Source organism: Podarcis gaigeae, assembly GCF_964106915.1.
Source record: "Podarcis gaigeae genome assembly, chromosome: 3".
In the NCBI taxonomy this organism is placed as follows: domain Eukaryota; kingdom Metazoa; phylum Chordata; class Lepidosauria; order Squamata; family Lacertidae; genus Podarcis; species Podarcis gaigeae.
Window position 1 is genome coordinate 72,913,828 of NC_139680.1, and position 27,554 is coordinate 72,941,381.

Consider the following 27,554-nt stretch of genomic DNA (forward strand, 5'->3'; position numbering starts at 1 on the left):
AGACAGGGCTGCCTTTTAAAAGTAGGATAGTTGCTTATTTCCTTGACATCTGATGGGAGGGCGTTCCACAGGGTGGGCGCCACTACTGAGAAGGCCCTCTGCCTGATTCCCTGTAACCTCACTTCCTGCAGTGAGGGAACCGCCAGAAGGCCCTCAGAGCTGGACCTCAGTGTTGGGGCTGAACGATGGGGCTGGAGACACTCCTTCAGGTATACAGGACTGAGGCAGTTTATATAGTATGTATATACATATATATATAGTATATATATATGTACACAGCCTAAGTTAGTGTGAATCTAGCTGGAAAATTAGCAGTGGAAGGGCAGTGAATGCAGAATAGGCAGTAACACCAACATGTCTTCAGTATAAGGCAGAATCCTGTGTGATGCAAAACAAGGTTTTTGGAATACTAGGATTTACTAGTTGCACTTGATTCGACAAATTAATCCAAAGCTAATTCTCAAGGCAGACTCTTATTTCTCTGGCGCTTCCCGACCCTTGATAAATTCATCTGAGTCTGCTTTGCTTTCAGAAATATTGTAATCCTTCAGTTTTGTGTCAGCAGCGTTGTGCCAAGTGACCGGCCAAGGCTGAAATATTCCAACAATGCCGCGTTTGAAAGAGAGAGCGAAAAGACACTCTTTAGCGTCAAGGCACACGCACGCACCAAATCCTCTTGCTTATCCTTAAAAGCTAGAGTTACCGAGCAACTGCCCCAAAATGTCACCAGAGCTGGAAGGCGAACAACGCCGAGGGAACACACCAACTGCCCGGCGCTCACCTTTTAAATCCTCTTTTGCTACGCAATCTGCAACAACCCCCAGCAGCGGGACTAGAAGCAAACGCACGCTTGCCTCTTTGCGCACGCTGACCTCTTGCAAACGGTTGCAGGCGGCACGCTGGTGACCGCCTCAAATGGTCCAGTTTGCCCCCTTTTTTGGGTCTCTCGCGCTCTCTCACTCTTGCTGGTTATTCTGCTTTCCAAAAGAATCTGCTAGGAATCTCAGCGAAGGGGGCGAGCAAAAACTGGTGTCAGGAGGGTTAATCAATCAATCAGCGGAGGATCTGCAGGTCTGGGAGGAGGCATTGGAGGCCGGGCTCAGAGGGAAGAGCAGAGAGGGGTGTGTATATAAGACATTGGGAGGTTCATACTGCACCTTCCCCATCTCTCCGGCCGCCTCCTTCCAAACCATCCCGAATTCCTGCAGAGCCAGAGACAAGGCTGCTGCCTGGTGCACGACGACAGAAGAGAGGATTAGGGAAGTCCCCCGCTCTTTAATTGCTATTATTTAAAGTCCCCCCTCCCGTGCGCTCTCTCTCTCGCTCGCTCCCCGGGCGAGCATCAGATGACAGCTCCACACCGAGGGAGGGCAAAGCAAGCTGCTTGGCCACCAGCAAACAGTATCTGATTCGGGGATCCGCAGGAGGCAGCTCCTGTACAACGAGGAAGGCATCGTCGCTCCACAGGCGGAGAGCCGGAGTGGAGCGAGCGGCGAGTTCCGGACCCGCGAGCCTGCGGAGGGGGGTCCCCAACCCGTGCAGCCCCAGGGGCGCAGCGGAGAGCGGCTTCGTCTCCCGTGCGTGCTCCCCTCTCCAAACCTGAGGAGGGAATTGGAGCGGAAGAAGACCCACCAGGGGAAATCCTCCGCAGGAAGGAGGGCTCGAGCCCCACTAGGGACTGACAGACGGACACCGGACGAAGGCCCGATCCGGCGGCGCCCGAGGATGCTGCTGCTGCCACTGTGGCTGCTGCTGCCGGAGCTGGCGCTCCTCGCGCCGGCTCAGAAGTTCTCTGCGCTCACGGTAAGGCAGGCGCGGCTCCTTCTTCTTTCCTTCCCCAGCGTCGCCGCGCCGGGGCAGCAAAGCGCCCTCCTGCGTCTCTTCCCCGAGGCCGCTCGTCTCCGCTTGCCATTGTCTTCCCACCCACAAAGGCACTTGCTGAGCGTGCTGTGCCAAGCGCGGATGGGCAGCCAGGAACGAGCAAAAAGTTGGCCTCGTTGTATTCTAGGGATAAGAGGTGTATTGATCTGGCAAAGCGAGGTTCCAGACCTAGGTAGATTCCCACCCACCCCTACTACCCTCACAGACACACGTGTCACAAACACACAAACACACGCACGCACCTTGATGAAATGTTGACGGGGCGAAATTTCTAAGCCCTCAAGTAAAAGCGAGGAAATGCCATTTTTGCTTTTTTTAAAAGCGAGGCAATCTTCTAGTCCTCAGTATTGCACTAAATATGTGCAGTCAAGTCTCCATCCTCCTTAGCCGCGTTTCTGAAACAGCCTACGGTGTATGTCTTGCTTGAGACTTCCTATAGTTTTAATGCAAAAATCCATGAGAACTTAGTCTGGAGTTGGAGTGTGTGGGTCTCCTATCAGGAAGGATTTATTTTCAAATGTGTGAGTGCATATTTGAAGACCAGGTAAGATGACAGTCTCCACAAAATTGGTGCAACTGAGCTCATACAGCATTTTTTTGTTGATACAGTCAAGCAGAAATTGTTGTAGGCATACCTGTGCGTAATGAAATCTTTTGTTCACAGTGACGACTCTAGACTGATAGTGAGAAGAGCTCTCACTGGATTGACTAATTCCATTAATGAATTTGGAGTAACGTTTTGTCCTGTGTGTGTACATGCCCTAGGACACATGAAGTAACTGAAGCCAATGCAGGTTACAGCTGGATGCACCAAATACCTGAGTTACCAAATCTTCACTTGATCCAGTTTTGGTCTGCTGAGGGTGCTTGGGCTGAGCAGGTTTGAATGCAAGTTTGGTGGTTTAAGTGGTTTGTGTTTGGCAGCCTACGAATTGCTGGCAGTCAGTGGCGGATTAGACTCCTAAATGCTTTCAGGAAAAGGGAGAGTGTGAGCCACTGTGTTAAGAGTTTTGCACATTGATCCTAAATAAGGCTTACTTGAAACAGAAGCCAGTCTGAGAGATTCTGATGCAGTTTACTCCCCTCTAAGCGAGCTTGGAATTTCAGCCTAACAGCAAATGTGAATGTACAGAGCTACTTGGAAGTAAAGTTCACACAAATGAATGGGACTCACTTTCAGTTTGGAGGTCTATCTGAAGTCCCGATTGATTCTACTAGAGGAAGTTCTCTATGCATGTATAGGAATCCCCAGTTTCTTGCAGTGTGTGTTTCCCTGCCCACGAAAGAGAACACGTAAACCTGCACACAACAACAACAACAAAAATTCCTTCCAGTAGCACCTTAAAGACCAACTAAGTCAGTTCTTGGTATGAGCTTTCGTGTGCATGCACACTTCTTCAGATGCATGCACACGAAAGCTCATACCAAGAACTGACTTAGTTGGTCTTTAAGGTGCTACTGGAAGGAATTTTTTTGTTTTGTTTTGACTATGGCAGACCAACACGGCTACCTATCTGTAACTGCACACAACACTAAGAGTTTCAGAACAGTTGGATCACTGCCAGTGGGCAATATCCAATGAAGTCTGGTGACACTTAAACATATTCCATTCAAATCAATGGAACTTAAGCATTAAGGGTGAGCTCAGTTCCTACTGAATTTAATGTGACTAAAGCAATTTGTGCCTAACTTTCTCTGGATTGCATCCAGTGTGTTATTTACGACCCCTTCAGCCTCATTTTCTCTGCTTCATTCCTTTAAATGCCAACTCTCCAGACATTTTACCTAGTTTCATTGAATTCACTGGTCCTGGAATTCAACAAATGGTCTGAAGAGTTGCCCTTTTGACCAGGACTGCAGGCAGAAACCTTGGTTTTCCCGAGTAGGTGCCCTTAAGAGAGCATAGACTCACTCCTGATTGCTGCATTTTCTCAAATGACTTTTCAGTGATGTTTTAGGCCCAATTCCTTCTTTAAGTGGGCAGTAGCTGTGCCACCAGGAAACAGAATTTTGTAGGCACCCAGCTGTCCTTTGTTGGCCAACATTTCCTATAATGAAAGCCTTCCTTGGTTTTACAATTGGCTTAAACTACTTGGTTAGCTCTTCATACAAACAGCATGAATGTGTTGTAGGGAGGGATGATTGACACACTTCCAACTTGCCTCCAGAACTGACTATGCTTCCCTAGTTCAAGTGTTCAGGTCAAACACTAGAACAAATCTTGGTCATGATGGTCTCTCTCCTCATGTCAATAACCACTAATGCCCAGTGCTATACATTTAAAGCACATTTAGAGTACATGGCTTCCCCAAATAATCATGGGGACTGTAGTTTTGTTAAAAGCACTGGGAATTGTAGCTCTGTAAGGATTCCCAAGGTTCTTTGGGGGAAACCATGTACTATTAAATATATGGTGTGACTGGGACCCTTGAGGAGTTCCCCCGCCTAGCATGAATTCATAAAAATGCAAGCTGCTCCCCTTCTCCAAGCTTTCTAGCTTCTGCTGCTCTGCCCTCTATCACCAGCCCACATTTTCCAAGGAAGAAGCCTTACCTTGGGAAAGAGGGCAATAGGTGATGACATCATTTCCTGCTGGACACCATATTTGACAGGAAATGGTGCATGGAGTGGCCTTTTGATCCCCATTTGACTTTGGAGCCAGCTCAAAATAGGCTGGATGAAACTGAAAAAATAGACCAATCTATTCAGTCAAGGGAGACAGTTCCTCCTGAGGTTCTCCCCCTTACAAATACTCACCCCATTTCTAAATTTGGCTCCCTGGCACCAGCCTTGTTGCTTGGATAAGGTATATGAACCTGATTAAAATATAATCTCAGTGAAGTCTGATGGAAGCAGCCACAATTTATTTTGGTAGCTTACCTGTTTGCGCATTGTTACTGTTTCATGACCAAAAAGAGAAAACGGAACCAACTTCAGTTGTGCTTCTCTGTCGTAAGGAAATTTCATTCTATGGCTACAATGCTCTGCCCATCTACATGGAAATAAATCCCATTGAATTTAGTGGGACTTGCTTCTGAGTGAATGTACATAGGAGTGCATGTACTGCTGTACTTGATATTAAGCGTGCTAGTTTATTTATTTTACATCGTAGCCTGACTCATGTTTTCCTTTTCCCTCAGTGTAAAGAGCCTGTGCTTTTGTGGGGTTGAATCAAGCAAATATATCTTGAACAATCTACCTGATCTCATTTACCTCTTAAATCATATTAAAGTGCTGGAAGAATAGCAAAGTGCAGATGGCTCAGAATTGAGGGGTGTAGCAATAAGTTTCTCAAAACATGAGTCAGGTCTTCCTTCCTTCAGGAGAAGCTTCCCTGAATCCTTATCCCACTCCAAAGAGTGTGTATATTATAGTGAAATAAAAAAAACAAAAAAACACCACAGGTTTATTTTGTCAAAGAGTGACTAATGTCTATAATAATGGGTATCCCTCAGTGCTTTTGTTATATTTCACTTTTATTTTACACATTTATAGTCTTGCCCCCATATTACACTCATTCAGACTTCCCCCCAGGAAAACCCAATCTTTACTGCTGAATTGGATTGACTTGCGGCTCAGCCAGTAAAGCATGAGTCTCTTAATCCCAGGGTTGTGGGTTTGAGCCCCATGTCGGACAAAAGATTCCTGCATTGCAGATGACTTTCACAGTCCCTTCCAATTCTATGAAATGTCAGTTGGGTATACCACAGATGGATGTTTGCTCTGATTCAGCACTAAAGAGTGAGTTTTCCTGGGGAAAGCAGCAGGGCAAACAGAATATGGAAAACTGCTTGGACCCATGCTTTCTAGGTGAGCAGAAGTGTGAACAAGCCCTGAAACAGGAATGGGAAACTGGGGCCCTCCAGAGATTGCTGGACTACAACTCCTATCATCCCCGAGCATTTGCCATGCTGGCTGGGACTGATGGGACTTGTAGTCCAATAGCATCTGGAGTGTCATAGCAGCTTCCCCATCCCTGTAGCAGAGGAGAACTGTACTTGCTCCCCAGCAGATTCTTGTCTACCTCTTCAAGCAATTCCCAGCTGCTGGAGAAACGCAGAAGGGCAGCTGCCCAGAAGTAAAAACAGGGAGGTCATTTGGTCAGTAATGCATGTTGTACACGTGGATAAAGGGATCTGCGGGGGGCAATATAGTGTGTGTTTTACTGGGTTTTGTTTTAATTCATGTGGTTTTGTTGTGAATTGCCTAACGCCTGCAGAACAGCAGGATATAAATGTCTTAAGTAAATACACAAATAAATAAGATCAAGCAGTGATCCTTGTTTACATTTCACAGGCCAGATATCCACACATTGGGTTCTGTGTATGAAGGGCAGCTGAGCCCATTCATTAGGAAAACCAAATAAGCCATAACCACTTTCCTAGCCAAATCTTGCAATGGAAAAGTTCAGCACAGTCTTCTCGGTGACTTTGAATGATTTGAAAATGATAATTGAAGACTCAAACATTTTCCTTGCAGCTAGGTTTAAGCAATAGCTAAAACTCTCATGAGGCCCCTCAGTGCTGGTTTGTTTGAAGTATTTGAGGTGGAGGGTTGTGCTCTTAGGTCGAGCTTTATGACACACATGCAGCTTATGGAAGCAGTAAAGTGGGACATATTTATCTTAGCCGTTCAGCAAATGAACATTTCTATGGCATAGTAAATGTTCCCTCTGCGATAAGTTTGGTGGGGGTGAAAGTGAGACCGGCTGGGTCACTCATACCTGACATTCTTCAGAAGGGGTCCTGTCCCCCCTGTGCCGTTTCCTGGAAATAATTTGCTGATTAAAAGCTACTAATTGAAAACCTTAAAAGAAACCATTCACTTCCAAGAACTTTTATAGTGTGTGACTTCTGCAAGTGCAGATCACATTAAGTCAAGCGTATTTTATCCCTAGCAAGCTGTAACACTACCTTTAAAGCTCAGCTTTAAAGCAGAGGTGCTTAAAATAATAATAATAATAATAATAATAATAATAATAATAATAATGATGATGATGATGTTTCTAGCACAAGCTTAATTCTCTCCTTGAATTATCTACTTGCTCTTGCAGTCATACCACAGTCATTTTTCACTACTACATTACTTTAGTAGTTTCTTTTAACTTTCTGTGTTACTTTCTGACACACACACACGTTGTCATTAACCAATATTTAGCTGTTTTATGCTAGCCATATCATCTTACAGCTCCTAATACCTTACTTTCCAAATGGTCCGGAGCATTTTACAGCTATCTATATCTATCTATATCTAACAAACTTTGAATCCAGCCTCTTCTGGCATGGGGGATAGCAGCAAACATGATGTTTGGTAGTAACTGTGGGGCAGGGGAGACATATTGGCCAATAATTTTGCAAAAGAGAACAATAAAGGGATACATAGTGACCTTGCACGCCAGGCCTGCTGTGATACAAAATCAAGTTAAAAAAAGGGTGGTGAATGAAGCATGTTGCACAATAGAAGTTCAGCATAAATCAATTGCTATAAATAAGATTGTTTACTAATCAGTTGTGGAACACGCAGTTGGAAAGAGCACTAGCTGGAAGAAATGCTCAGCTTTGTGGGTTTGAGCTTGAAGGTTCTGGGTCAACACTTTTTGGATGGGTTTGATGGCCAACAAAAAATGTGTCACCACTAGGACTTGACCTTAAGGGATGAGGGAGCGGGTGGTGCTGTGGTCTAAACCACCAAGCTTCTTGGGTTTGCTGATCGGAAGGTCGGCGGTTTGAATCCGCATGACATTGTGAGCTCTCATTGCTCTATCCCAGCTTCTGCCAACCTAGCAGTTTGAAAGCACACTAGTGCAAGTAGATAAATAGCTACCGCTATGGTGGGAAGGTAAACAGTGTTTCTGTGCTCTATGGATTCTGTCATGGTCCTCTGTGTGCCAGCAGTGGTTTAGTTATGCTGGCCACATGACTCGGAAAGCTGTCTGTGGACAAACGACCTGAAAGCGAGATGAGCACTGCACCCCATAGTCGCCTTTAACTGGACTTAACTGTCCAGGGGTCCTTTACCTTTACCTTGTTTGTGACCTCTTGTTGCCTCTTTGAAATGCAGCTTGAAGTTATGATCCACACAGGTACAGAGCCACTGAAGTGTGCGGTGGGAGGGTGGGCGCTCTCTGCCTTGGTACCTGAGCTCCAGTGTTCCAGCAGGTGAAGAGGCAAGCAAACCCATCACTGCTGCTCCCTTCCTGCTCAGAGGGGCAGTGAAGGCACGTGGTCTTTCCTGTCTGCTGTGTGCTTGGAGTTCTAAATGCAAGGAGACCCAGAGACAAGCTTTTCTGGGGAAGGTGCAAGGATCATTCCTCTCCCAGAGGCGGACTTAGGGCAGTGCAGCCAGTGTGTAGCCTTGGGTGTGTGATGCAGAATGGAAGGCGAGAGGCAAGGGGTGCTGAACTTTGGCATTGCATGGGGCACCGCTGAGATTTGAGACCCCCAAGGTCCACCACTGCCTCTCCCTTCTGTGGCTCCAGCAGCCACAGAAGGGAATCCTCAGTCTTGTCTCACTCACCAGAGCTCGGTTAACTTCTCATGATGGTGAAGGCGGTAGAGTGATGATGGAATTCTTCTAAAGTTAAATGTAGAAGACACTTCTCAGGCGCTACAGTGCACACACCACATATGAACCAGACATATTATGGTATCCTCATGTACACGCGTTGCATGTTTCCCGTTATGCACTGGGTTTGTTTCATTTCATCACACAGGTATAGTGTGATGGAGGTAGGGCCTTTTCTGGTTCTTCTTGAAGCATGTATGCTAGGTGCACACATGATGAAAATGATTTTTGCCTTACATTTTATGGGACACTCTGAATATTCATGGTGCACCTATAGTGTACCTAGATGCTTTCTGGGGCTGATGAGAGTTGTAGTTTAATACATCTGGAGGGCACCAGGTTGGGAAGCCTGGTGTAGATGGTAATATGTGTTGCTATGTATACTACTGGTTGGGAAAGGGGACCACATCAGACACTTCCTGTCTAAATGTACATGTGTGTGTGCAGTCTCCAGTCACCTGACAATGGAATTCTTACATAGGAGGTGCTTTTATAGATGTCACTGCTTAGCTGGAGTGGATATTCCTTTGTACAGCATTAAGCTACACTTAGCATTTTGAAATTGTGTGTGTATGTTTTTTAAAAAGCAACCATTTAAGAGCAGAAGAATACTTTATTTGGGGAAAGCTCAACATTTTCTCACTGAAACATAGATCTTAGTGCTTGGATTTTTGGTGCCATGAAACAGCTTTGTTTCCCAAATTTATTTCAACACATTCCTTTTGAACGCTAGAAAATGACGTATGATGACAAACAGGACTCATATTGATGATTATGACCCCCTTCTCCCTAATAATTATTTTTCTGCAAGATTAGAGTGTGTAGGAGAAGGATAGATATCCCCTCTCTCCTAATCCTTCCTCTGACTTCCCAGTGCTTTATGCAGGAAATAAGATGGATTAAAACAATTTATGCTCTGCTTTGCTGTTAATGGATACTGCAGGTAGGGGGAAAGGGAGAAAGAAGTTTAGTTCAGTAGGAGCTGGCGAGGCTGAGCTTCTCTCCCATTTTCAAAATGTGGCAAGTTGCTTTGCTTACCAAGGGGGGTGGGCAGGGGCAAGTCAGAATGAGCTCAGCATGGAGTGGGCACATCTTAAAACACAGTGATGGGAGGGTCAGATTAGCTCACCACCAGCCAGTACTGCATCAGTCCATCATATTCAGAGTGGCACGACATTTCATTTGAGTTATATTTAGCAGTCTTTTCTTGGCATTCCAAAATCTTGTTGGAAAACATGCAGGTTCCTATGGGAGATTGGTTCTAGCCCATCCAGTAAGGGCATCGCCTATGACTGGCCTGAAACCTTTCCCTAGTTTATGCACACACCTAATCTTCTAATGGAAATCATTTTGATGGCTCTGATAGAATTGGAAATGTAGAAGTGGCTGTAGACTGTTCTTCTTGAACCTCTGTTGAATGAGCTTTAAGCATTGATTTTACAGCTTTTTAAAAATGAAGTAGGATCGATCACTTCCAATTGATCCAATTCCAAAGCTTTCTTTGAGCATGTATGGCAAATCAGGGGCAACCCAAGGCCCATTCTAGGAATCCTGCTCTATGGATATGACTGTGTTGTACTTCTTTACGTACAGTCAGAAAACAGTGTGTGGCCTATTGGGACTCAATATCGAGTTCAGCACAGAACAATGGTTCTCAAGCTGAAGCCACAGAACATGCCTCTTGAATGCAGATGCGGTTTCTCTCCACCTTTCCCCTTTTTCTAGAAAAGGCAAATACTGCTCCACCAAGTTATGGAAAGCAATGTGTAGGGTCTGCTGTTGCCAGGGTTAAAGATAAAGGGCAGTTATCGATAGGGATGGATGAATCTGTCAGTTTCCCTCAGTTTCTCATTTTTCCAGTCTTCAGTTCTCCACATGAATTTATGATCTTTCCCCCGTGATAAGACCTTATGAAAATTCATCGGCATTTCAGCACAAATTTCTCCTGACAATACACATTTTTGTTTGCAATTTTTGCTAGTGTACACACTTTTGCAAAGCAATTTCCCCTTTTGTAAAGCATTTTTGCATTTCACTGCTACATGCATTTTTATGCATATTACTTGGCCGGACAACAGCCGTGTAAAATTTGGAGAAGCATGTATTTGGAAGGACTGCTGTGGTTCAGTTCATGTCCTGTTTTGGAAACTGCAGTGGTTAAACCACAGAGCCTAGGACTTGCTGATCAGAAGGTCGGCAGTTCGAATCCCCGTGACGGGGTGAGCTCCCGTTGCTCGGTCCCTGCTCCTGCCAACCTAGCAGTTCGAAAGCACATCAAAGTGCAAGTAGATAAATAGGTACTGCTCCGGCGGGAAGGTAAACAGCATTTCCGTGCGCTGCTCTGGTTCGCCAGAAGTGGCTTAGTCATGTTGGCCACATGACCTGGAAGCTGTACGCCGGCTCCCTCGGCCAATAAAGCGAGATGAGCGCTGCAACCCCAGAGTCGGTCACGACTGGACCTAATGGTCAGGGGTCCCTTTACCTTTACATTTAAATGTGAAGTAGATTGAATATCTCCCCCATCCCTGAATGAAACTATGTTTCTGGTTCTCTACCACTGTCTTCTTTTTACTTTAGCTGCATCTTCCCTCTGCAGCCCACAGCCTCAGTGAAAACACCCTGGTGGAAAAATCACACTATTGAACAGCTTCATGTTTTTACCCAGTCTTGCTTTCTTAACTTAAAGAGTACTTTTCTAACTTTATCTTGGCATAGTATTTCACTGCAGAATGAGCAACCTATCTGAGAGAGGGAAAGAGGGAGAAGGGAGAGATCTAAAACTAAAGCGAATTCCCAGAAGACTGCTGGGCCACAGGAAAGCTTGGGAAGAAACCTTGGCAGCATAATTTGTATTTGGAGGGGAAATGAAGCTGGACCTATCACAGACTTACTTTATCTCAAAAGTCTGTCCAGATAAGGAGCCTCTAGATTTGAAGATACCCTAGCTGTTTATCTTCCAATTGGTTTTTCTTCCTCTTCTCCATGTCAAAACATTTGCGCATGCACACACACACACTCACCACAAGATCTTAACTTCAGAAAGAAATTTGCCAAGGTCTCTTACAAGTCCATTCACAGCCCTGGAAGCAACCTCATAGTATGAGATATAATATTCTATAACTCTTGGCACAAATGGTTGGAATATTTTCATGCTGTATTACTTTGTTATGGCATAGGATACTTTTTTAGCATTACAAATCTGCTGTGTATAATTCTTTGTAAATGTAGGGACGGCGTTCAACTGGCCTCCTTCCAGTCAAGGCAATGACATATTCACTAGAGATAAAGATAGAGCTGGCGATAGAAGCTAGGGCTACACCGCTAGCAGCAGGGGTTGCTGTCAAGGCCTAACAGTACCTGGAGGGGCCGTAGCAAATGTTCACATTTTATATATAATGTGGCCATTGCAATTTGAAAATTAGGCACATTCACGTAATGAACACCAGACTAAAAAATTCAAATCAAGAGTCATCTTTCAAGGCTTGGATCCTGATTAGTTTTGTGAGATCTCAGGTACTTCACGGTGACCCATGAACAGTTGTGAACCACTCATCTTCTAAACAGGCAGGATGCTTAATCCTGCTGACTCAGCATTATTTAAAAGCATGGATTGGCTTCTCAGACTCATGTGATTAGCTCAAGAATGACAAGATGGGGGAAAAAAGACATTTTGAGTTATTTTTCTTTCTGAAGCATAGGAGTATAAGCGGCTGCTTCATAACAAATCAGGCTATTACTCTGTCTCGCTCAGTATTGCCTATACCAGTGTTTTTCAAACTTGGGTCACTGGCTGTTGTTGGACTACAACTTCCATCATCCCTGACCACAGCAGGTGATCCAAGTTTGAGGAATGCTAGCCTGTGCTGGCTGGCTGCAGCTCTCTGGGGTTTCTACTGTTGAGCTGTGGCCCTTCTCCTGGCAAGTTCTCTTGAGTTCATTGGGGCCTGCTGTTAGGTAAGTAGGTATAGGATTGCTGCCTAAACTGTTGGGTCTGTTACATTGGGTTGCTACTGCTCAGTTCTGGATACATCACAGTGCAGAGCACAGGAAGCTGTGTTATATTGACTCGATGCTTTGGTCCATGTAGCTCAGTATAGACTCCACCGAGACAAGGGGTTTCAAATCACAGATCTTTCCCAAGATCATGGGCTGAACTTGGGACCTTTTGCTTGCAAAGAACATGCTCTGTCCTGGAGCTGTGGCTCTTCCTTCGTGAACAGGTAACACATTTTGTTTTTAAATGGCCACCATATCTGAAACAAAACAAAGCTAGGCAATGTCTGTGGAAGCCCATGGTCTTCACCATTTTGTTTACTTTTGTGTGATGGCTTAAACCAACAACAGCATACATGTGCAGTATTGTGAAGAGAAGGTCGCGACAGTGGGAGAAGTAAAGAAGGATCAAGGACAAAAAACAGGCCAAGTAGCTGTTCAGAGATGTTTAGGACAGGAATGATGAACCCGTGGTCCTCCAGATGTTGCTGGACTCCAACTCCCATGAAGCCCAGCCAGCATGGCCAATGATCAAGGATGATGAGAACTGTAGTCAAATGACATCTAGGGGACCACATGCTCCACATCCCTGGTTTATAGGGGGCTTGATGTGGTCTGTTGAGAAACAGATGTTGGCTGTTTCTCTGTCATAAACTCATAAACTCATAAACAGCACAAGTAAATCCCTAAATATTATAAATAAGCACAAATAAATATTACAAATACGCAGAATCATCTGTTCCTCAACTTTCTGTGCAACCGCAGAGACCTGGAACGTTTTAAGAAGTGAAAGCTGAGGGCTGTTGTTCACATTGCAAGGCGAGAGATACGGGTGCATTCTTGGGAGCTGGGGGTGGGAAGCAAGATGCACATAACAACATTTGTATCAGCTTTAGAGAGACAGCACACGGAGGGCAAGACCAAACTCTTGTCCTTGTTTCAAAGGCAGCCCTGAGTTCTCTAACTACAACATTACATTTTCACATCTCTTCAAACATGCTTGCAATGCCCTTTCGCCTGCCAAGAATTCTGCCTTTGTCTTTCAAATGGGAGATTAGAACCAGCTTGAGAATGTAAGGCAGCGCTTTCCAAACACTTCAACTTAGGGTCCTCTTCTAAGCTTACTTTACCTTGCCCCCCCCCCACTCGATATATTAGTTATCCAATTCTTCAGAGGAGGATGCACAGACTTTCACATGTATTGCGGCTTCTGCAGCCAGCTTCCGTATGTAAATATTTGTAGTTAATGGCATGAATTTGGAAAAGGGCCCTAGCACATATTTTGCTCAGAGAACGCCCTGGGTTCAATCCCTACCATCTCTAGTCAGGGCTGGTAAAAACCTTATCGGAAACTGCAGAGAGCTGCTGCCAAACAGTGGGAAGAATACTGAGGTAGAAGGGCCAACCATTTGACTTGGTATAACCAATGGCCTATTTTTACTACTAATGCTACAACTGCTGCTGCTACTACTATCAGGGCTTTTTTTTCAGCTGGAACTCAGCAGACTTCTAGAACCTCCCCGGTGAGTGTTATTGCCATTATAAGAGAATGAGGGAAGCATTTATGGTGAATTCTGACACCTTTTTCTAGAAAAATGTGTGTTTTGGGGTGCCATGCAAGATTGTGGCCCCAAAAAGTGCTATTTTCAGGGCAAGATCTTGTCGTGAAATCATGGCACCCAAAATGGCCACCGTGCTCTTGCATGAGGAAATGAGATACCCCCTTTTTTCTGGGACACTTGTGGGGTATGGGCCATCTTCTTCATTAGGTAGAGTGAGATGTGGAAGACCTGAAGCTTTCCTGAAGGGGGGCAAATGGTCCCTCATGGAATTGCTTTATTTTTAAACTGCTTTGGGTGCTTAAATGTCCTCTTCCACCCTGCCTGCCTCTTTATTCTGCTTGCACTGTGTAAGAGCAATTTGCACTTGGCAGTGGAGATTTTTCAACCACGAAAAGAAAAAATCAGATGCTGTTTATATGACTTTGCTTTTTGTTCTGGTTTCCTCTAAGATGATGGACTGGCGACCCTAGCAAAAAGGGGAAAGTTCTCTTTCACAGCTGAAGAAATTAAATGAACACCTCTTTCTCCCTTAGGCATTTCTGCTGCTAGCTACTGAACATTTTGGGGAGCCTTACTGTGTCTGTGTGTTCATTCCCACCCCTAGCACATAACTTTTGTGTCCCTTTTAATACCTTGGATGGGTTCCATAACACACAACAGTTAAGATGGACCACTGAGGTAGCCGAACAGAGGAAAACAAAGCACAATCAAAGCCTTGCAACTTGAGGGACACATTTGGATGGCGCCTACAAACCCAAACATTCAGAAAAGCTCACTTTAATTGTGATTCAAACCAAGGCCATAAATAAAGCCCTAAGTGGCTCCAGATCCTTGAATCAACAGGATTCTTAGAACAAATAGGCACTGGTGTGACCAAGGGCACTTGGGCCTTGAAAATGAAACATTCACAATGAGGCTTTTTGGTGTTGAACTTCCAAGAAACATTTCATTTGGGGGGGGGGAAGCATTGTGGTTTGCTATTAAGGAATCCAGTTGACTTTTCCACTACAGCTAAACAGTCATCTGCAGATAATAAATAGTTTGCACTAATATGAGAAGGACAATCTTGATGTGATATGGAGAATTTTGAAACTGAAACTGAATTTTGAAAAATCTCCAGTGCCAAGTGCAAATTGTTCTCTTAATGCTTTGACTATGTTTTAGGCCACAGCTTACATTTAAAGCTGTATCATACCACTTTAACATTCATGGCTTCCCCAAAGAATCCTTGAAACTAGTTTAAGGGTACTGAACATTGCTATGAGACCCCTATTGCCTTCACAAGGCTACAATTCCCACAGCGGTTTAATGGCCAACCCCTCTTTCCAAGGGACTCTGAGGAAAAATTGGAACTGAACCCTGAAAAAAACAGAAGTATTATGTGTTCCAGGTTCTCGAATCCAGGAGGTGGGAAGATGGCCTGTTCCGTATGAGGTTGTATTCCCCTTGAATGAGCAGGTTGGGGTTTCTCCTGGACCCAACATTGTCACTTGAGGCCCAGGTGGCATCAGTGGCTAGGAGTGCCCATTTCCACTTACATTTGGTTTGCCAGCTCTGGCCCCTTCAGGGCAGAGATGACTTGGCCACGGGCGTCCATGCTCCAGTAATTTCCAGATTGGATTATTGCAGTGCACTCTATGTAGGGCTGCAACTAATTTCTTGGTAGTTATACCACCCTCAGAAGTTCAGGGTGGTGGTGGTCCAAGATAGGACATTCTCTGTGGCCACCCCTAAGTTGTGGAATTCCCTTTGCTCAGAGGTATGTCTGGTACCTTCATCATACAGCTTCTGGTGAATGCAGAAGACCTAGCTCTTTACCTCAGGCTTTGACACTTGTGTTTTCAGGACCCACTCTACTCCTTTTATTTGTTTTAACTGTTTTAATGCTGAATTTCTAATGGTTGTAATCAACACTGGGAAGTGCTGGAAAATGACAGGTGGTGGTGTTGATGATCATGATAAATATGATTTTGAGCTCCATTTTGGTTATTCTTCCACATTGCAGTTGCCCTTGGTCATTAGAAAACCTTCTTAGCCACGTGTAGATTCTCAGCTACTACCTCCATAAACTGCTTATATTTTACTAGCTATATTCTATTTCCAATACCACACAATTTCTGAAATGACTGGTTGAGGGACATCCTTTCATAGCCAGCTAACCAGCTAGCCTGCTTTCCTGGGCCACCCTCCATTTCACCTAACCAATTTCCAGTGGATTTACATGAGCTGAGCTCATTTTGTAAATGATTTAAAAATATAAATCTGAACTCAAACCATATTTTGAAGGCTTTTCAGGATACGTTCTCTCAACATCTGTACGCAGGCTGAAACATTTACAAGACTGTCTCAACACAGTCAGTTCTGCACAAGTCGACCTCATCCATGAAATGAGATCATGTGAATGAGCACAGTCACTTTACAATGCTTCTGCTGGCATATTGGTCAATGAGTGAGCGACAGTAGAGGGCATGGGTTGGCGATGGATAGCCTTTGTTGAGTAAATTTGTCTCATGTTGATATCTGAGATTATATCCACTGTTATTCAACAGTGGCAAAGTATGATGTTATGTCCTGTTTGGCTAGAACTTGGCTCAGGGGGACAGGTTCAATTTGAAGGTTAGATATTTACTTAAACTTTATCTTAATTGCATTGGTTTGGAAATATTGATGGAAATCTCCCTAGGATCTGGCTGCATCATGAATGTCCTCATATTCCCAGTGGTTGGGTCGGAAAAGAACTACCGCAGAAGCAACCATTTTTAGTCTCTTGGTTTTTCTTGCTTCCAGTTATGTCTGAGGACAGGAAGAGCAGAAGTGCTTGGAAAACCTGAAACCTACAAGACCATTGGCCAACAAGCCTAGCTAAGATGAATGGGTCCTTATCTCAACTTGTTCGCACATTCTTAATCATTAGCCTTGTCTTGCAGTCTTCTCTCTCTCCATCTCTCTCTCTCCCTACCTGAGGCAGTAAAAGCCACCTTCTAAGCAGATGGCAGTGATTAACTCTTAAGGAGAAGCTTTCAGAAGAACAAAGTGGGCTCGTGGGATGCTGACACAACCTGCACTAATTTAGGAAAGGAGACTTTATTGAGGATGCAGCAGAAAGCGGAGAGGTGCTTTGTGTGGATTATGCAGAGCAGTAAATACTTCTGGCTGGGACTTCTTGGTGGGATCTGGACAAAGTAGCTTCAACAAAGCTAAGATAAGCTTTACTGAGTGCGAGAGCATTTCCTGTGTTGACTTTTCAGTGCACCTCAAACCTGAAAGTGAAATGAAGATCTCCCCTGAATCAAATGATTTTGCTGGCCTCTGCATCTTAAGCTTTAAAAGCCTAGAATGCTTTGCAGAGAAAACAGAGCAGGATTTTACCATTCTATCCTAAAGCAGACAACTTCATTACAATATTAAAAGGCTATTGAGGAATTGTCCTCATGGGAGTTTTAATGTTGCAGCATAGACTTCAGCATGTCTGCTAAAAATAAAAAGGCCATTGGAGGACTGTTGGTTATCAGCAATGAAGTTTGTAGTTTAATCTGTGCAATGGTGTCTGGAGTGGTTTATTATCCACATATTACTATCAGCACACTGCACCAGAATGCTGGATTTTCCCTGGATCAAGGCCTGAGTGTGTCCTTCCTTGCTTCAGGGTTGGAGACATCTTGTTGCTTATATATAATCATAAAAGTTATCTATGAACCCTATGCAATGCCAGGTTGAATGCATAAAATAATGACTTGAATGTGTCCAGCAACAAATGTGTTGTTGTTAATGGTTGAAAGACTATTTCTTTACATGTGATCTGCATTATTTTTCATTGCCTCTCCTACGTTTTGTGATGGGACTGTTCTTGAGGTTTGAACGTCCGAGGTCCATCTTCACTCAGTATTTCTAAGCAGTTTTTCACAGCACCGTTTAGTAAGGACAGTAAAATGTTGTTGATTCAACTTCTGAAAGGGTGTGAATTGTGACTGACATCTGCGATATTGCCTAAATCAGCCACTGGAGGGAGCCCGAGAACAACATGATTTCCTACTCACAAGTGGGGTCTGCAAGCATCTGCATCCCATTCTCAGTCACCCACCACCAAACCTGGCAAACACTAGACTTTGAGCTAAAGCTCAGTGACCTAAGAAGCTGAAATACAAAATGGAATTCTTTATCGCCAGAACCACAGAACAGTTGGCACCAGCATAATTTTGCTGAAGACTTTGGAAAACATCCAGCTGTGCAGAAGAGCAGCAAAATACCTGAAAGATCCACAGAGGTGGAGCATCACAGATCAAACATCTCCGATGCGGTAGACATCATAGGGGAATCTTCTGTGTCCATTGGATGCACCTAACTCCCGTGTGGTTTTCTCAGACATCCTAGGCTACTCTCGTATGCCCACATTAAACTAGGATCACACTAGAAACACCCAAAACCAGTTGTCACCCTGTAAGGAAGGAGAGCAGTGCAGTGGCACAGTCAGGTGACACAAAACAAGCCCATAACTAAGGCTTGGAATTTGCCTAGGCTGGGAAAAGCAGCAGAGAACTAAAGACAGACCAGGAACAGCTAAAGCCCAAGAGGAAGCAGTGGGCTTGGCAGATGCCTGGGAAAAATCTACTCCCTTCCCTCCATGGCTGGCTGAGGGAACACATGCCTGGGCAATGCCACCAGGATTTGTGCATGTGGTGGTATGCTGAGCATCATCAGTCTAAAATGTTTTAGGTCATGAGAGCTTGGGGGAAGGTAGAGAAAGCACACTGGAAAAAGCTGGAGGCATTTGAGAGAGAATCCAATATTCGAGTACTAGAGAGGTTTCACAGTGATAAACAATTGTACGTTTTGCTGTTTGTTTATTCCTTTTTCTTTCATATGTGAAAGCATTTCCATGTTGCCTTTTCACCGGTGAAGTCCAAGGTGGCTGAATTTATTTAAAAAAGAAAGAAAGAAACAGAAATAAAGAACAAATTCAATACAGCAAAAAGTTACTAAACAAGAGGCAGCCTGACAGGATTAGGCTCCGTTCAGCTTGAAAGCTTGCTGGAATGTGAGAGACAAGTTTCCAAGAAATAGAAACTACATCAGAGAAGGAGCCTGCAGGATCTCTAGCGAGAGGGAATTCCTCTTCTTGGGCATGTGAGCAGAGAGCGGCTCCTTTGTCAAGCCTGTTTTCAAGAAGGGACGCACGATAATGTAGAAAGGATCTAGTAGGAAGGCACAGGTAACTTACCAAAGCTAAGGAGGTGCTGGTCAGCACTTGAATAAATATGTGACTGCCTGGGAATCATCTTCACTGCTTTGGGTTCCATGGCAAAAGAAAAATGGGATATTATTACATAATATATGATTACATATTACTACATTTTATTACACACTCACACACACACACACACACACACACATAGGTGGGTGTGTATGCAATAATAAAAAAAAACTTGCTTCATGCCTGCACATGGAAATGGGTGGGGGGAAACATGGGGTGAGTTTAGCTTCAGTAAGAGTATCATGTTTTTACTATTCTGCTGTGAGCCACCCAGAGTGGCTGAGGAAATCCAGCCAGATGGGCGGGGTATAAATAATAAAATTATTTTTATTATTATCATCAACAACTAGTCTTAAGAGATGCATGCTTGGCTAAAACTAAGAATGTATTTATTTACCCAGGGATATAAACCAGTAAGGCAGATTATTACCCCCCTTGAATTAACCTAACAGAGTTCTGTTTTGAACAGTAGCCTCATGGGAATAGCTGTTCAAGCTTGTCAGTCATTTTGATGGATTCCACCCAGATGATATTTTTTCTTTAATTTTAGCTGCAAATATGAACTCTGCACAGGAAGTCTGATCTTCAAATAATGCATTTTCTCTTCATAAATCACATTTCTTACAGCAATGGAGTTTTGAGAGAGGGAGTATGTTAAAGAAGTATGGGACCATTTCTTTAGTTAAGCAGAGTAGCCAAAGAAAAAGAGAAAAGTCTTCATTACGATAAGTCTCAAACTTCTATGGAGAATTAAAATGGTACCTGTTGAGCTAATAACTTGTAATTTGGTGTAGGTGATCTACTTGATGAGGTCTACAAATGTACCGACGTGCTAATCTTTAAACTTCTACAATAAAATGTACAATTGTATTTTTTCCCCTAGACCGCTTTTTAAAATATAGAGGATAGTTGTTGGGTCACAGGTTCTATGAGGAAAAAGTCACAATATTTTCATTAGGTTAACTGCAAACCTCAATTTCCTAGTGAAACAAATCCAGATTATGAACCCCAGATCAACTCACATCTTCAATGATATTTAGTGTGCACATTCAGGACATATTTCATTTCAAGCATGGCACTCACCTCCACCCCCATTTTTATTTTCAGACAAGGTAGGAAAGATGTGGAGATGCCATGTCACCTTCTTTGAAGGTAATAACCGAATGTAAGTTGCTGTGCACATTCAAGATCCAGTTCTATATTTCAAGTTAAAACCTGAGCTCAAGCCTCCCTTTCCCCTGTTTATTTAATTCTACTTTTATGGGGTATTGTTGGGTCCCTTTCTCAAATCATTTGTGGATCTAGAAGCCAAGGAACAGTTGGGCATCTCCACCACTGTTGCTACCTTTGAAAGCTTTACTGGTGACACTGCACTTTAGTCCCTTTCCCCAATCCTATCTAGTGGGCTAGGAGAGCTGTAAAAAGATTCACATCTGGTAACCAATGCGTCACTTTGGTTTCAGATAGTACATGGGTAGACAAGTCTAAAAAGCCTGGGACACAAATTTTCTTGGCCCTCTGGTGGCTCATTTACCAGAAGTAATGTATTTAGCATCAACTCTGGAAGTGTATAAAGTGGTACCTTGGTTTTCAGACATAATACATTCAAGCCATGTGGCATGTTTGACGTCTGAGGCATGTTTGAAAACCAAAGCATTTACTTCTGGGTTTACAGCATTCGAAAACCGAAATGTTTGTCAATGGAGATGTTGAAAACGGAGGTACCACTGTATTTGATTCTGACCAAACTAAGCTGCCTGGTGTATATTGACCCTCTTCCTGGTTCAGATCTAGCCTTGCATGAAGTGATGGGAAGCCACCTCAGATTCTGGAGCTCTGCCTTAATATGGTCTCAGCAGCCAAATTAACTTTATCTTCTGAGAACACTTTCAAATTAGTGTACTGTATTGACGTGTTTAGATATGAGGGATAGTTGCTGGGATAGGATCTCTGAGAAAAGGTCGCAGTATTTTCATTAGTGTTATTGCAAACCTCTGTTTTGTTTGTGAATGTGAAGGCCTGGGAATATCTCTGAGCTGTGACCAGTTCACGCAAAACATTTTCTAGCCATGTGAACAATCCATTTCCCATTGTCCCCAGATATGCTCTCAGATGTACAAACCCTGTCACAATTACAGATACAGCTGTAATTAACCAATTCACACCTAGGGGTGATTAGAACAGCTCAAAATGTTTTGTGTGAAGTACTTTTGAGTGACTCATTGGTATAGCAGAGTATTCATATCATTAGTTTGGGAGATACTCAATTGTATTAAACAGTTCCCATCTTTAATAGAAATCATATTTCATGCAGCTTTTCACGTTCCAGAAAAAATAGCAGAAAATGCGAGTGGAGCATGGTCTCAGATTTCGAAAACAAGGAATCGTATTTTAAGTCAGCCTTGATGTTTTTGGTTCCTATATCCAGATTTCCAGATGCTTGATGGATACAATATTTCGAATGCTTTATCTCAAGGGTTCTTTAAACTGTTTCCAGGGTGTACGTGTGATCTAAATGCAACATGAACTTTGCTTTGCCCTGCGCACTGACCCTTATGGCATTTCCTGATTTTCAGAGAGTTTGATTCTCCACCCAGTCAGTGATCAGTATTTGGTCATCCTTAGGCAGCAACTAATATTAAAAACGTATTTTTTTGGTTTGTGCAATGCTTCAAAACAGTGCCAGACATGTTTTGTCATAAATCACAGTAAAGATCTGACTATATTTTTTCCTTGCCAAAACATGGGTTCAGAAATCAAGATCCAAACAACCTGTGTGGTGGTCCAAAATCAAGATTTAAACAACCCCTGGGTAAAGGCCCGGTCTCAGGTAGCCTTGTGGGAGGAAAAAACTATATTCCAATTTCTCACAAGTTTCCTCCTTGTGTAAAAGAGGCTTCTGTTATTGTCTTCCTTCTCTGCTCCTTATCATTGTAACATGGTTGGGGGATGGTGGGCGCATTTTTCCAGCACTTTGGTGCACATCTTGGTTTTGTTTTTAAGGGAAGTTCATCCTTTTGCCATTTAAAAAATAATTCCACACTGATTTCTTTCAAAATAAAAGACTTCACTGATTTTTTAATAGTTGAATTTATATCCCTCTCTTCCTCCTGAACAAGCCAAAGGTGGCAGACTCATTAAAATGAAGAAGCCTTTAAAAGCCTTCTAAAAACATTGAGAAACATTCTCTTGTCCAGTGATCCTAGGCTTTTCAGGAACAGTGTCCTTCAGCCGCCAAATGCACCTGGGTTAACTGGAATGTTTTCAAATTCTGATTGGCACCACCAACAAGGCCTGACCTGCTGATCATGGGATGGTGCGTATTTGGGAATGTGCTCTTTTAGGTACTTGGGTCCCAAGCCATTGAGGACTTTATCTGGTAGTACTATCACCTCAGTTGAGCCCAGTAGCTCACTGGCAGTCAGCACAGTTCTTTCAGGACCAGCAACGCACAGCCTTATTGGGCTGTTCCACTTACCAGCCTAGCAACCACTTTGTGCACCAGCGGTAGCCTCTAGGCCACCTTCAAGGGCAGTCCCACATATAGTACATTGCAGCAGTCCAGATAACAGCTGTGGGGTGCATGCTAAGCAGCTTTCCTGGTTTCCCTTGCTTACAGAAAAGCCCTGATGAAGAAATAATGGGGTTATCTGGAAGGTCTGGACCAGACATAGGCAAACTCAGCCCTCCAGATGTTTTGGGACTGCAACTCCCATCATTCCTAGCCAACAGGACAAGTGGTCAGGGATGATGGGAATTGTAGTCTCAAAACAGTTGGAGGGCCACATTTGCCTATGCCTGGACATTTGCAAAGGCTGCAGAATGCAGATCACTGGAGAACTGATTTGTGGAACAAAAGGAAGTACACTTGCAAACCTATTGGACAGCACAGCAAAAACCCTGTACCCCATCTATGCGAATTTCAGCAAAAAAATATATCTATCATATATAGATACAGACATAGATTTTAATGTGAATTGAACAGTATTACAAAGATAAAAAAGAATCACACAAAGACCTTGATAATCCATGAATACATCCCGCTCCCCGCCCCTATTAATTGATGGAGGATGGTTGGGAAAAAGTGGAAGAAATTTTCTACACATCACAAATTCTGGCTAATCCAAAAAGTAGATGAACAAATTTTAAAAACAGCAATGACCATACTTAGATAAGATACTTTAAAATGATTTCCACTTAAAATTCATCCAAGTGAGCTAAGCTTTTTATATAAAGAAGGCTGCCTGGAAATGTCATTATCAATGTCTCCCAAGATAGCCAAGATATCTTACTTCAAGTTTGGCAAACTAAATTTGAGGAATCTTGAACTTAGATGGCAATAAGTTTGGGAAATTTTTTATCCAATGCATTCTGTTGTATTGCCTTGTTTATAGACACAGCAGAATGACGCCTGCACCACTCACTCTGAAGAAATATGCATTGGCTTCATGAGGTTGCACTGGCCAGGCCATCTCTGTCCCCTGTGCACCACTTTCCCAGTGAATGCCCATTTGATGTTCTTCATGTGTCCAGAAGTACGTGTGAAAGCTCCTACATATGATGAGGAACCCTGGTTGGTAGAATATAGTAGAAGATAGTAGAATTCTGAGATACAGTCATACCTCAGGTTACGAACGTGGCGGGTTGCACGTTTTCGGGTTGCGTACTGCGCCGAACCCAGAAGTACCAGAATGGGTTACTATTGGGTTTCAGCGCTCGTGCTCGCACGTGCACAAAAGCACCAAATCGCACCATGCGCATGCGCAGACACACACGCGCTTCAGGTTGTGAACGCTGCGGGTTGCGAATGTGTCTCCCACACGGATCATGTTCACAACCAGAGGTATGACTGTATTATTATATTGAATAGAATGAACTACCATGCCAGACTGTGATTGGAGGGAGGGTGCCACATTTTAATGCTCTTTAGTATTTCAAGCTATATGATAAGCAGAAAACTATATGATAAATAGAAAACAATTCCAGAACTTTTCTCCCAGTTCTGCAACAACAACAACAACAACAACAATAATAATAATAATTTTATTATTTATACGCTGCCCATCTGACTGGGTTTCCCCAGCCACTCTGGGTAGCTCCCAACAGAATATTAAAAACACAATAAAACATCAAACATTAAAAAAAAAATCCTAAAAAGGGCTGCCTTCAGATGTCTTCTAAAAGTAAGATAGTTGTTTATTGCCTTGACATCTGCTGGGAGGGCGTTCCACAGGGCAGGTACCACTACCAAGAAGGCCCTCTGCCTACGTCTATGTAACCTCACTTCTCGCAGTGAGGGAGCCGCCAGAAGGCCCTCGGAGCTGGACCTCAGTGCTAGCACCCCCCTTTCAATAAAAACACTTTGGGCAGTGGGACAGTGTTTTAAAGCATATATTCTACATCTTAGATACATCTTCTACCTGCAGCTTGAAGTGGCAGGGCCCACTTTACCATCCCATTTCACTGAATGCGTAGACTCAACCTGAGGCTTATGTTTCTACCTAAGAGAAGGAGATACCAGGTTCTTCAAGTATTAAATCCACATCAAGAGTTTTAGAGTCTTTCATCCCGGTGCCCTGAGGCAAAATCCACAAAGCGAAATTCCTTTGTATGCCTCAGTTCCAAAGCACTTGGCTATTGGTTCAGCAGGAGCAATGAGTAACTGAAAGCCTTCCATGTCCTAATCATATGGACAGTAAAGTTTCATTTCTTTTTATTTGACAGCAATTAAATCAGTGTCAAATAGAGAATTTAAAAGTCCACCCTGGGGCACTTTCCTTTGCAGAGAGACAAACAAAAAAGAAGAGCCTGATTGCTGGAAGGTGTACAGAGAAACGCTAAATTCATTTGTTTTAAAGGCTGTGGTGACCATATGTAATCTGTTGCTCAGCAGATTGGAGGATGTAATGCTTGGAAGAACTTTAAGACATCAGCATTAGGAAAAGGCAAATCAAGGATAACTGTAAGACATGACCAAAGGATATAGGATATAATATTGAAATGGCAGCATGGGAACGATTGTGGAAAGTGGATTTGAAATTTGCAGCGTATTATGTGATAACAGAAAATTATATGAAAATGATGTATAGATGGTATCTGACTCCCAGTAAATTAGCAAAAATATATAAGTTGGAATCAGATACCAGTAGAAGGAGGCTATCTGGGAAATGACTCATAATGAAAAAAATGTTGAAGATAATTTTTGTTATAAAACTAGAAGCTTTTATTATGGGTATAATTGGTGGAGAGGTACCGAAAGAACAGAAAAAAAGATTTATGTGCACTACTACAGCTGCCCAAATGATTTATTCCCAGAGATGAATAGAAGAAACAGCTCCACGGAAGGGGGAATGGCGATTAAAATTTATGGAATACACAGAAATGGTGAAACTTACAGGAGGAAGTTTTTGGGTTTTTTGTTAAAATTTTTGTAAAATGAGAGAATGAGTTATTTTTTTTAAAAAGGATGACTATACATGGTGCCTTGCAAGACAAAATTAATTCGTTCCGCAAGTCTTTTCGTCTTGCGAGTTTTTCGTCTTGCGAAGCACGATTTCCCATAGGAATGCATTCAAAATCAATTAATGCGTTCCTATGGAAACCGCCTTCAGACCAGGTCCGTGGACAGTCTGTCCCCCGACCTCTTCTGAAGGCCGGCGGGGGGCGAAAGTCTTTGCTTTCCCCCCCCCCGCCTGCCTTCCCGGGACAGCGGAGACTTCTCCGCTGTCCCGGGGCGATCTTAAAATGCTGGCAGGGGGCAACGAAGCCTTCGCTGCCTTCAAAAGCCGTCTGGGAGCATTTTAAAATCGCCCCGGGACAGCGGAGGAATTCTCCGCTGTCCCGGGGCAATTTAAAAGCCCCCGGGAAGGCAGGCAGGGGGGACAAAGACTTTTGCCCCCCGCCAGCCTTCAGAAGAGGTCCTGGACCTCTTCTGAAGGCGGGCGGGGGGCAAAAGTCTTTGCTCCCCCCCGCCTGCCTTCAAAAAGCCATCCGGGATAGCGGGAAGCGCTTCCCTGCTATCCCGGACTGCTTTTAAAATGCTGGCGATGGGGAGAAAAAGCCTTTCGGCCCCCGCCGGCCTTCCCCCACCGCTAGCATTTAAAAGAGGTCCCCGGAGATTTCCCTATGGGCTTTCTTCTTGCGAAGCAAGCCCATAGGGAAATTCGTTTTGCGAAGCGCCTCCAAAACGGAAAACCCTTTCGTCTAGCGGGTTTTTCGTCTTGCGAGGCATTCGTCTTGCGGGGCACCACTGTAAGACATACCAGCCTTCAAACCATTACCTGTGGATAGTCTCATTGATGTCACTAGTTCATGATTATTACCAGAACATGTTTTAGAATCATAGAATTTTAGAGTTGAAAGGGATCACAAGGTCATCTAGTCCAACCCCCTGCAATGCAGGAATCTTTTGCCCAATGTGGGGTTCGAACCCCTGAGATTAAGAGTCTCATGCTCTTGAGGCATCCTCCAAATTCACAGTCAGTCAGTCAATTTATTGTATATATCCTTTTCCACAAATGCATTGTGCTCAAAATGGTTTACAAAGACAGGTAATTTACAGGACAGACAAAAGCCATGATTGTAGTATATTACAAACTAACATTACCAGTTGAACCATTCATGTTCATTTAAATTTGAAAAGGGGAATCCATTTGCTTCTTGGAAGGCATATCTTAGAATCTTACATCTAATCCTGCAATCATGAAGGCAAAACCTCAAGAGGAAAATTAAGGCTAAATGGGAAAACAGACACATACATCTTATACAATTTTATTTGTTATTTAAAATACTTCTTTGCCACTTGATAGCCCCAAGAGGCTCTCAAATCGGCTTACAAAAGATTTGCACAATACAATCAATTTGTAACTGCATTAAACATTTTCTGCCCACAAATGGTGGGGCAAGAAGGCAGCTCAAGATCTTGAAACATATACATGGAAATACATAACCAGTCACTAGGGAAACCTAATATGTATAATAGAGTCAAAGACTGAATTTTGTTAACCTCAGGGTGACGCTCATTGAGCAGTGTTCTTGCCAACATCATCTTTATGTGACATGGAGGTTTATCTACCAAAATCAAACAAGGAAATCCCACTTCTTAAGGGGAAAGTACTCAATTTTCCACAGTACTATCTTCGGTTTTGTTTTGTGTTAATCTTTTGTTCTAAGGAACATTTAATGTGGAAGAGATCTTTAACTGAGCATAGCTATTGGTGCACATTATGGCTAGTTTCCGACTGCCTTGAAAAGCAGAAACAAGATAGAAAATAGAAGCATGGTCTAGTTTCTGGAATGCTACA

At 43.4% G+C, this 27,554-nt stretch overlaps 1 protein-coding gene across 1 annotated transcript in view; it reads left to right on the forward strand.

Annotated features, from left to right (window-relative positions):
* The first annotated feature begins 819 nt into the window (after window positions 1-819).
* Window positions 820-27,554, forward strand: part of SMOC2 (SPARC related modular calcium binding 2) — a 134,441-nt gene continuing 107,706 nt past the window's right edge. The window contains exon 1 of the mRNA XM_083732626.1: window positions 820-1,803. Coding sequence (XP_083588752.1) covers window positions 1,726-1,803 — 78 coding nt within the window. The 5' untranslated portion in view covers window positions 820-1,725. The remainder of the gene's footprint in view (window positions 1,804-27,554) is intronic.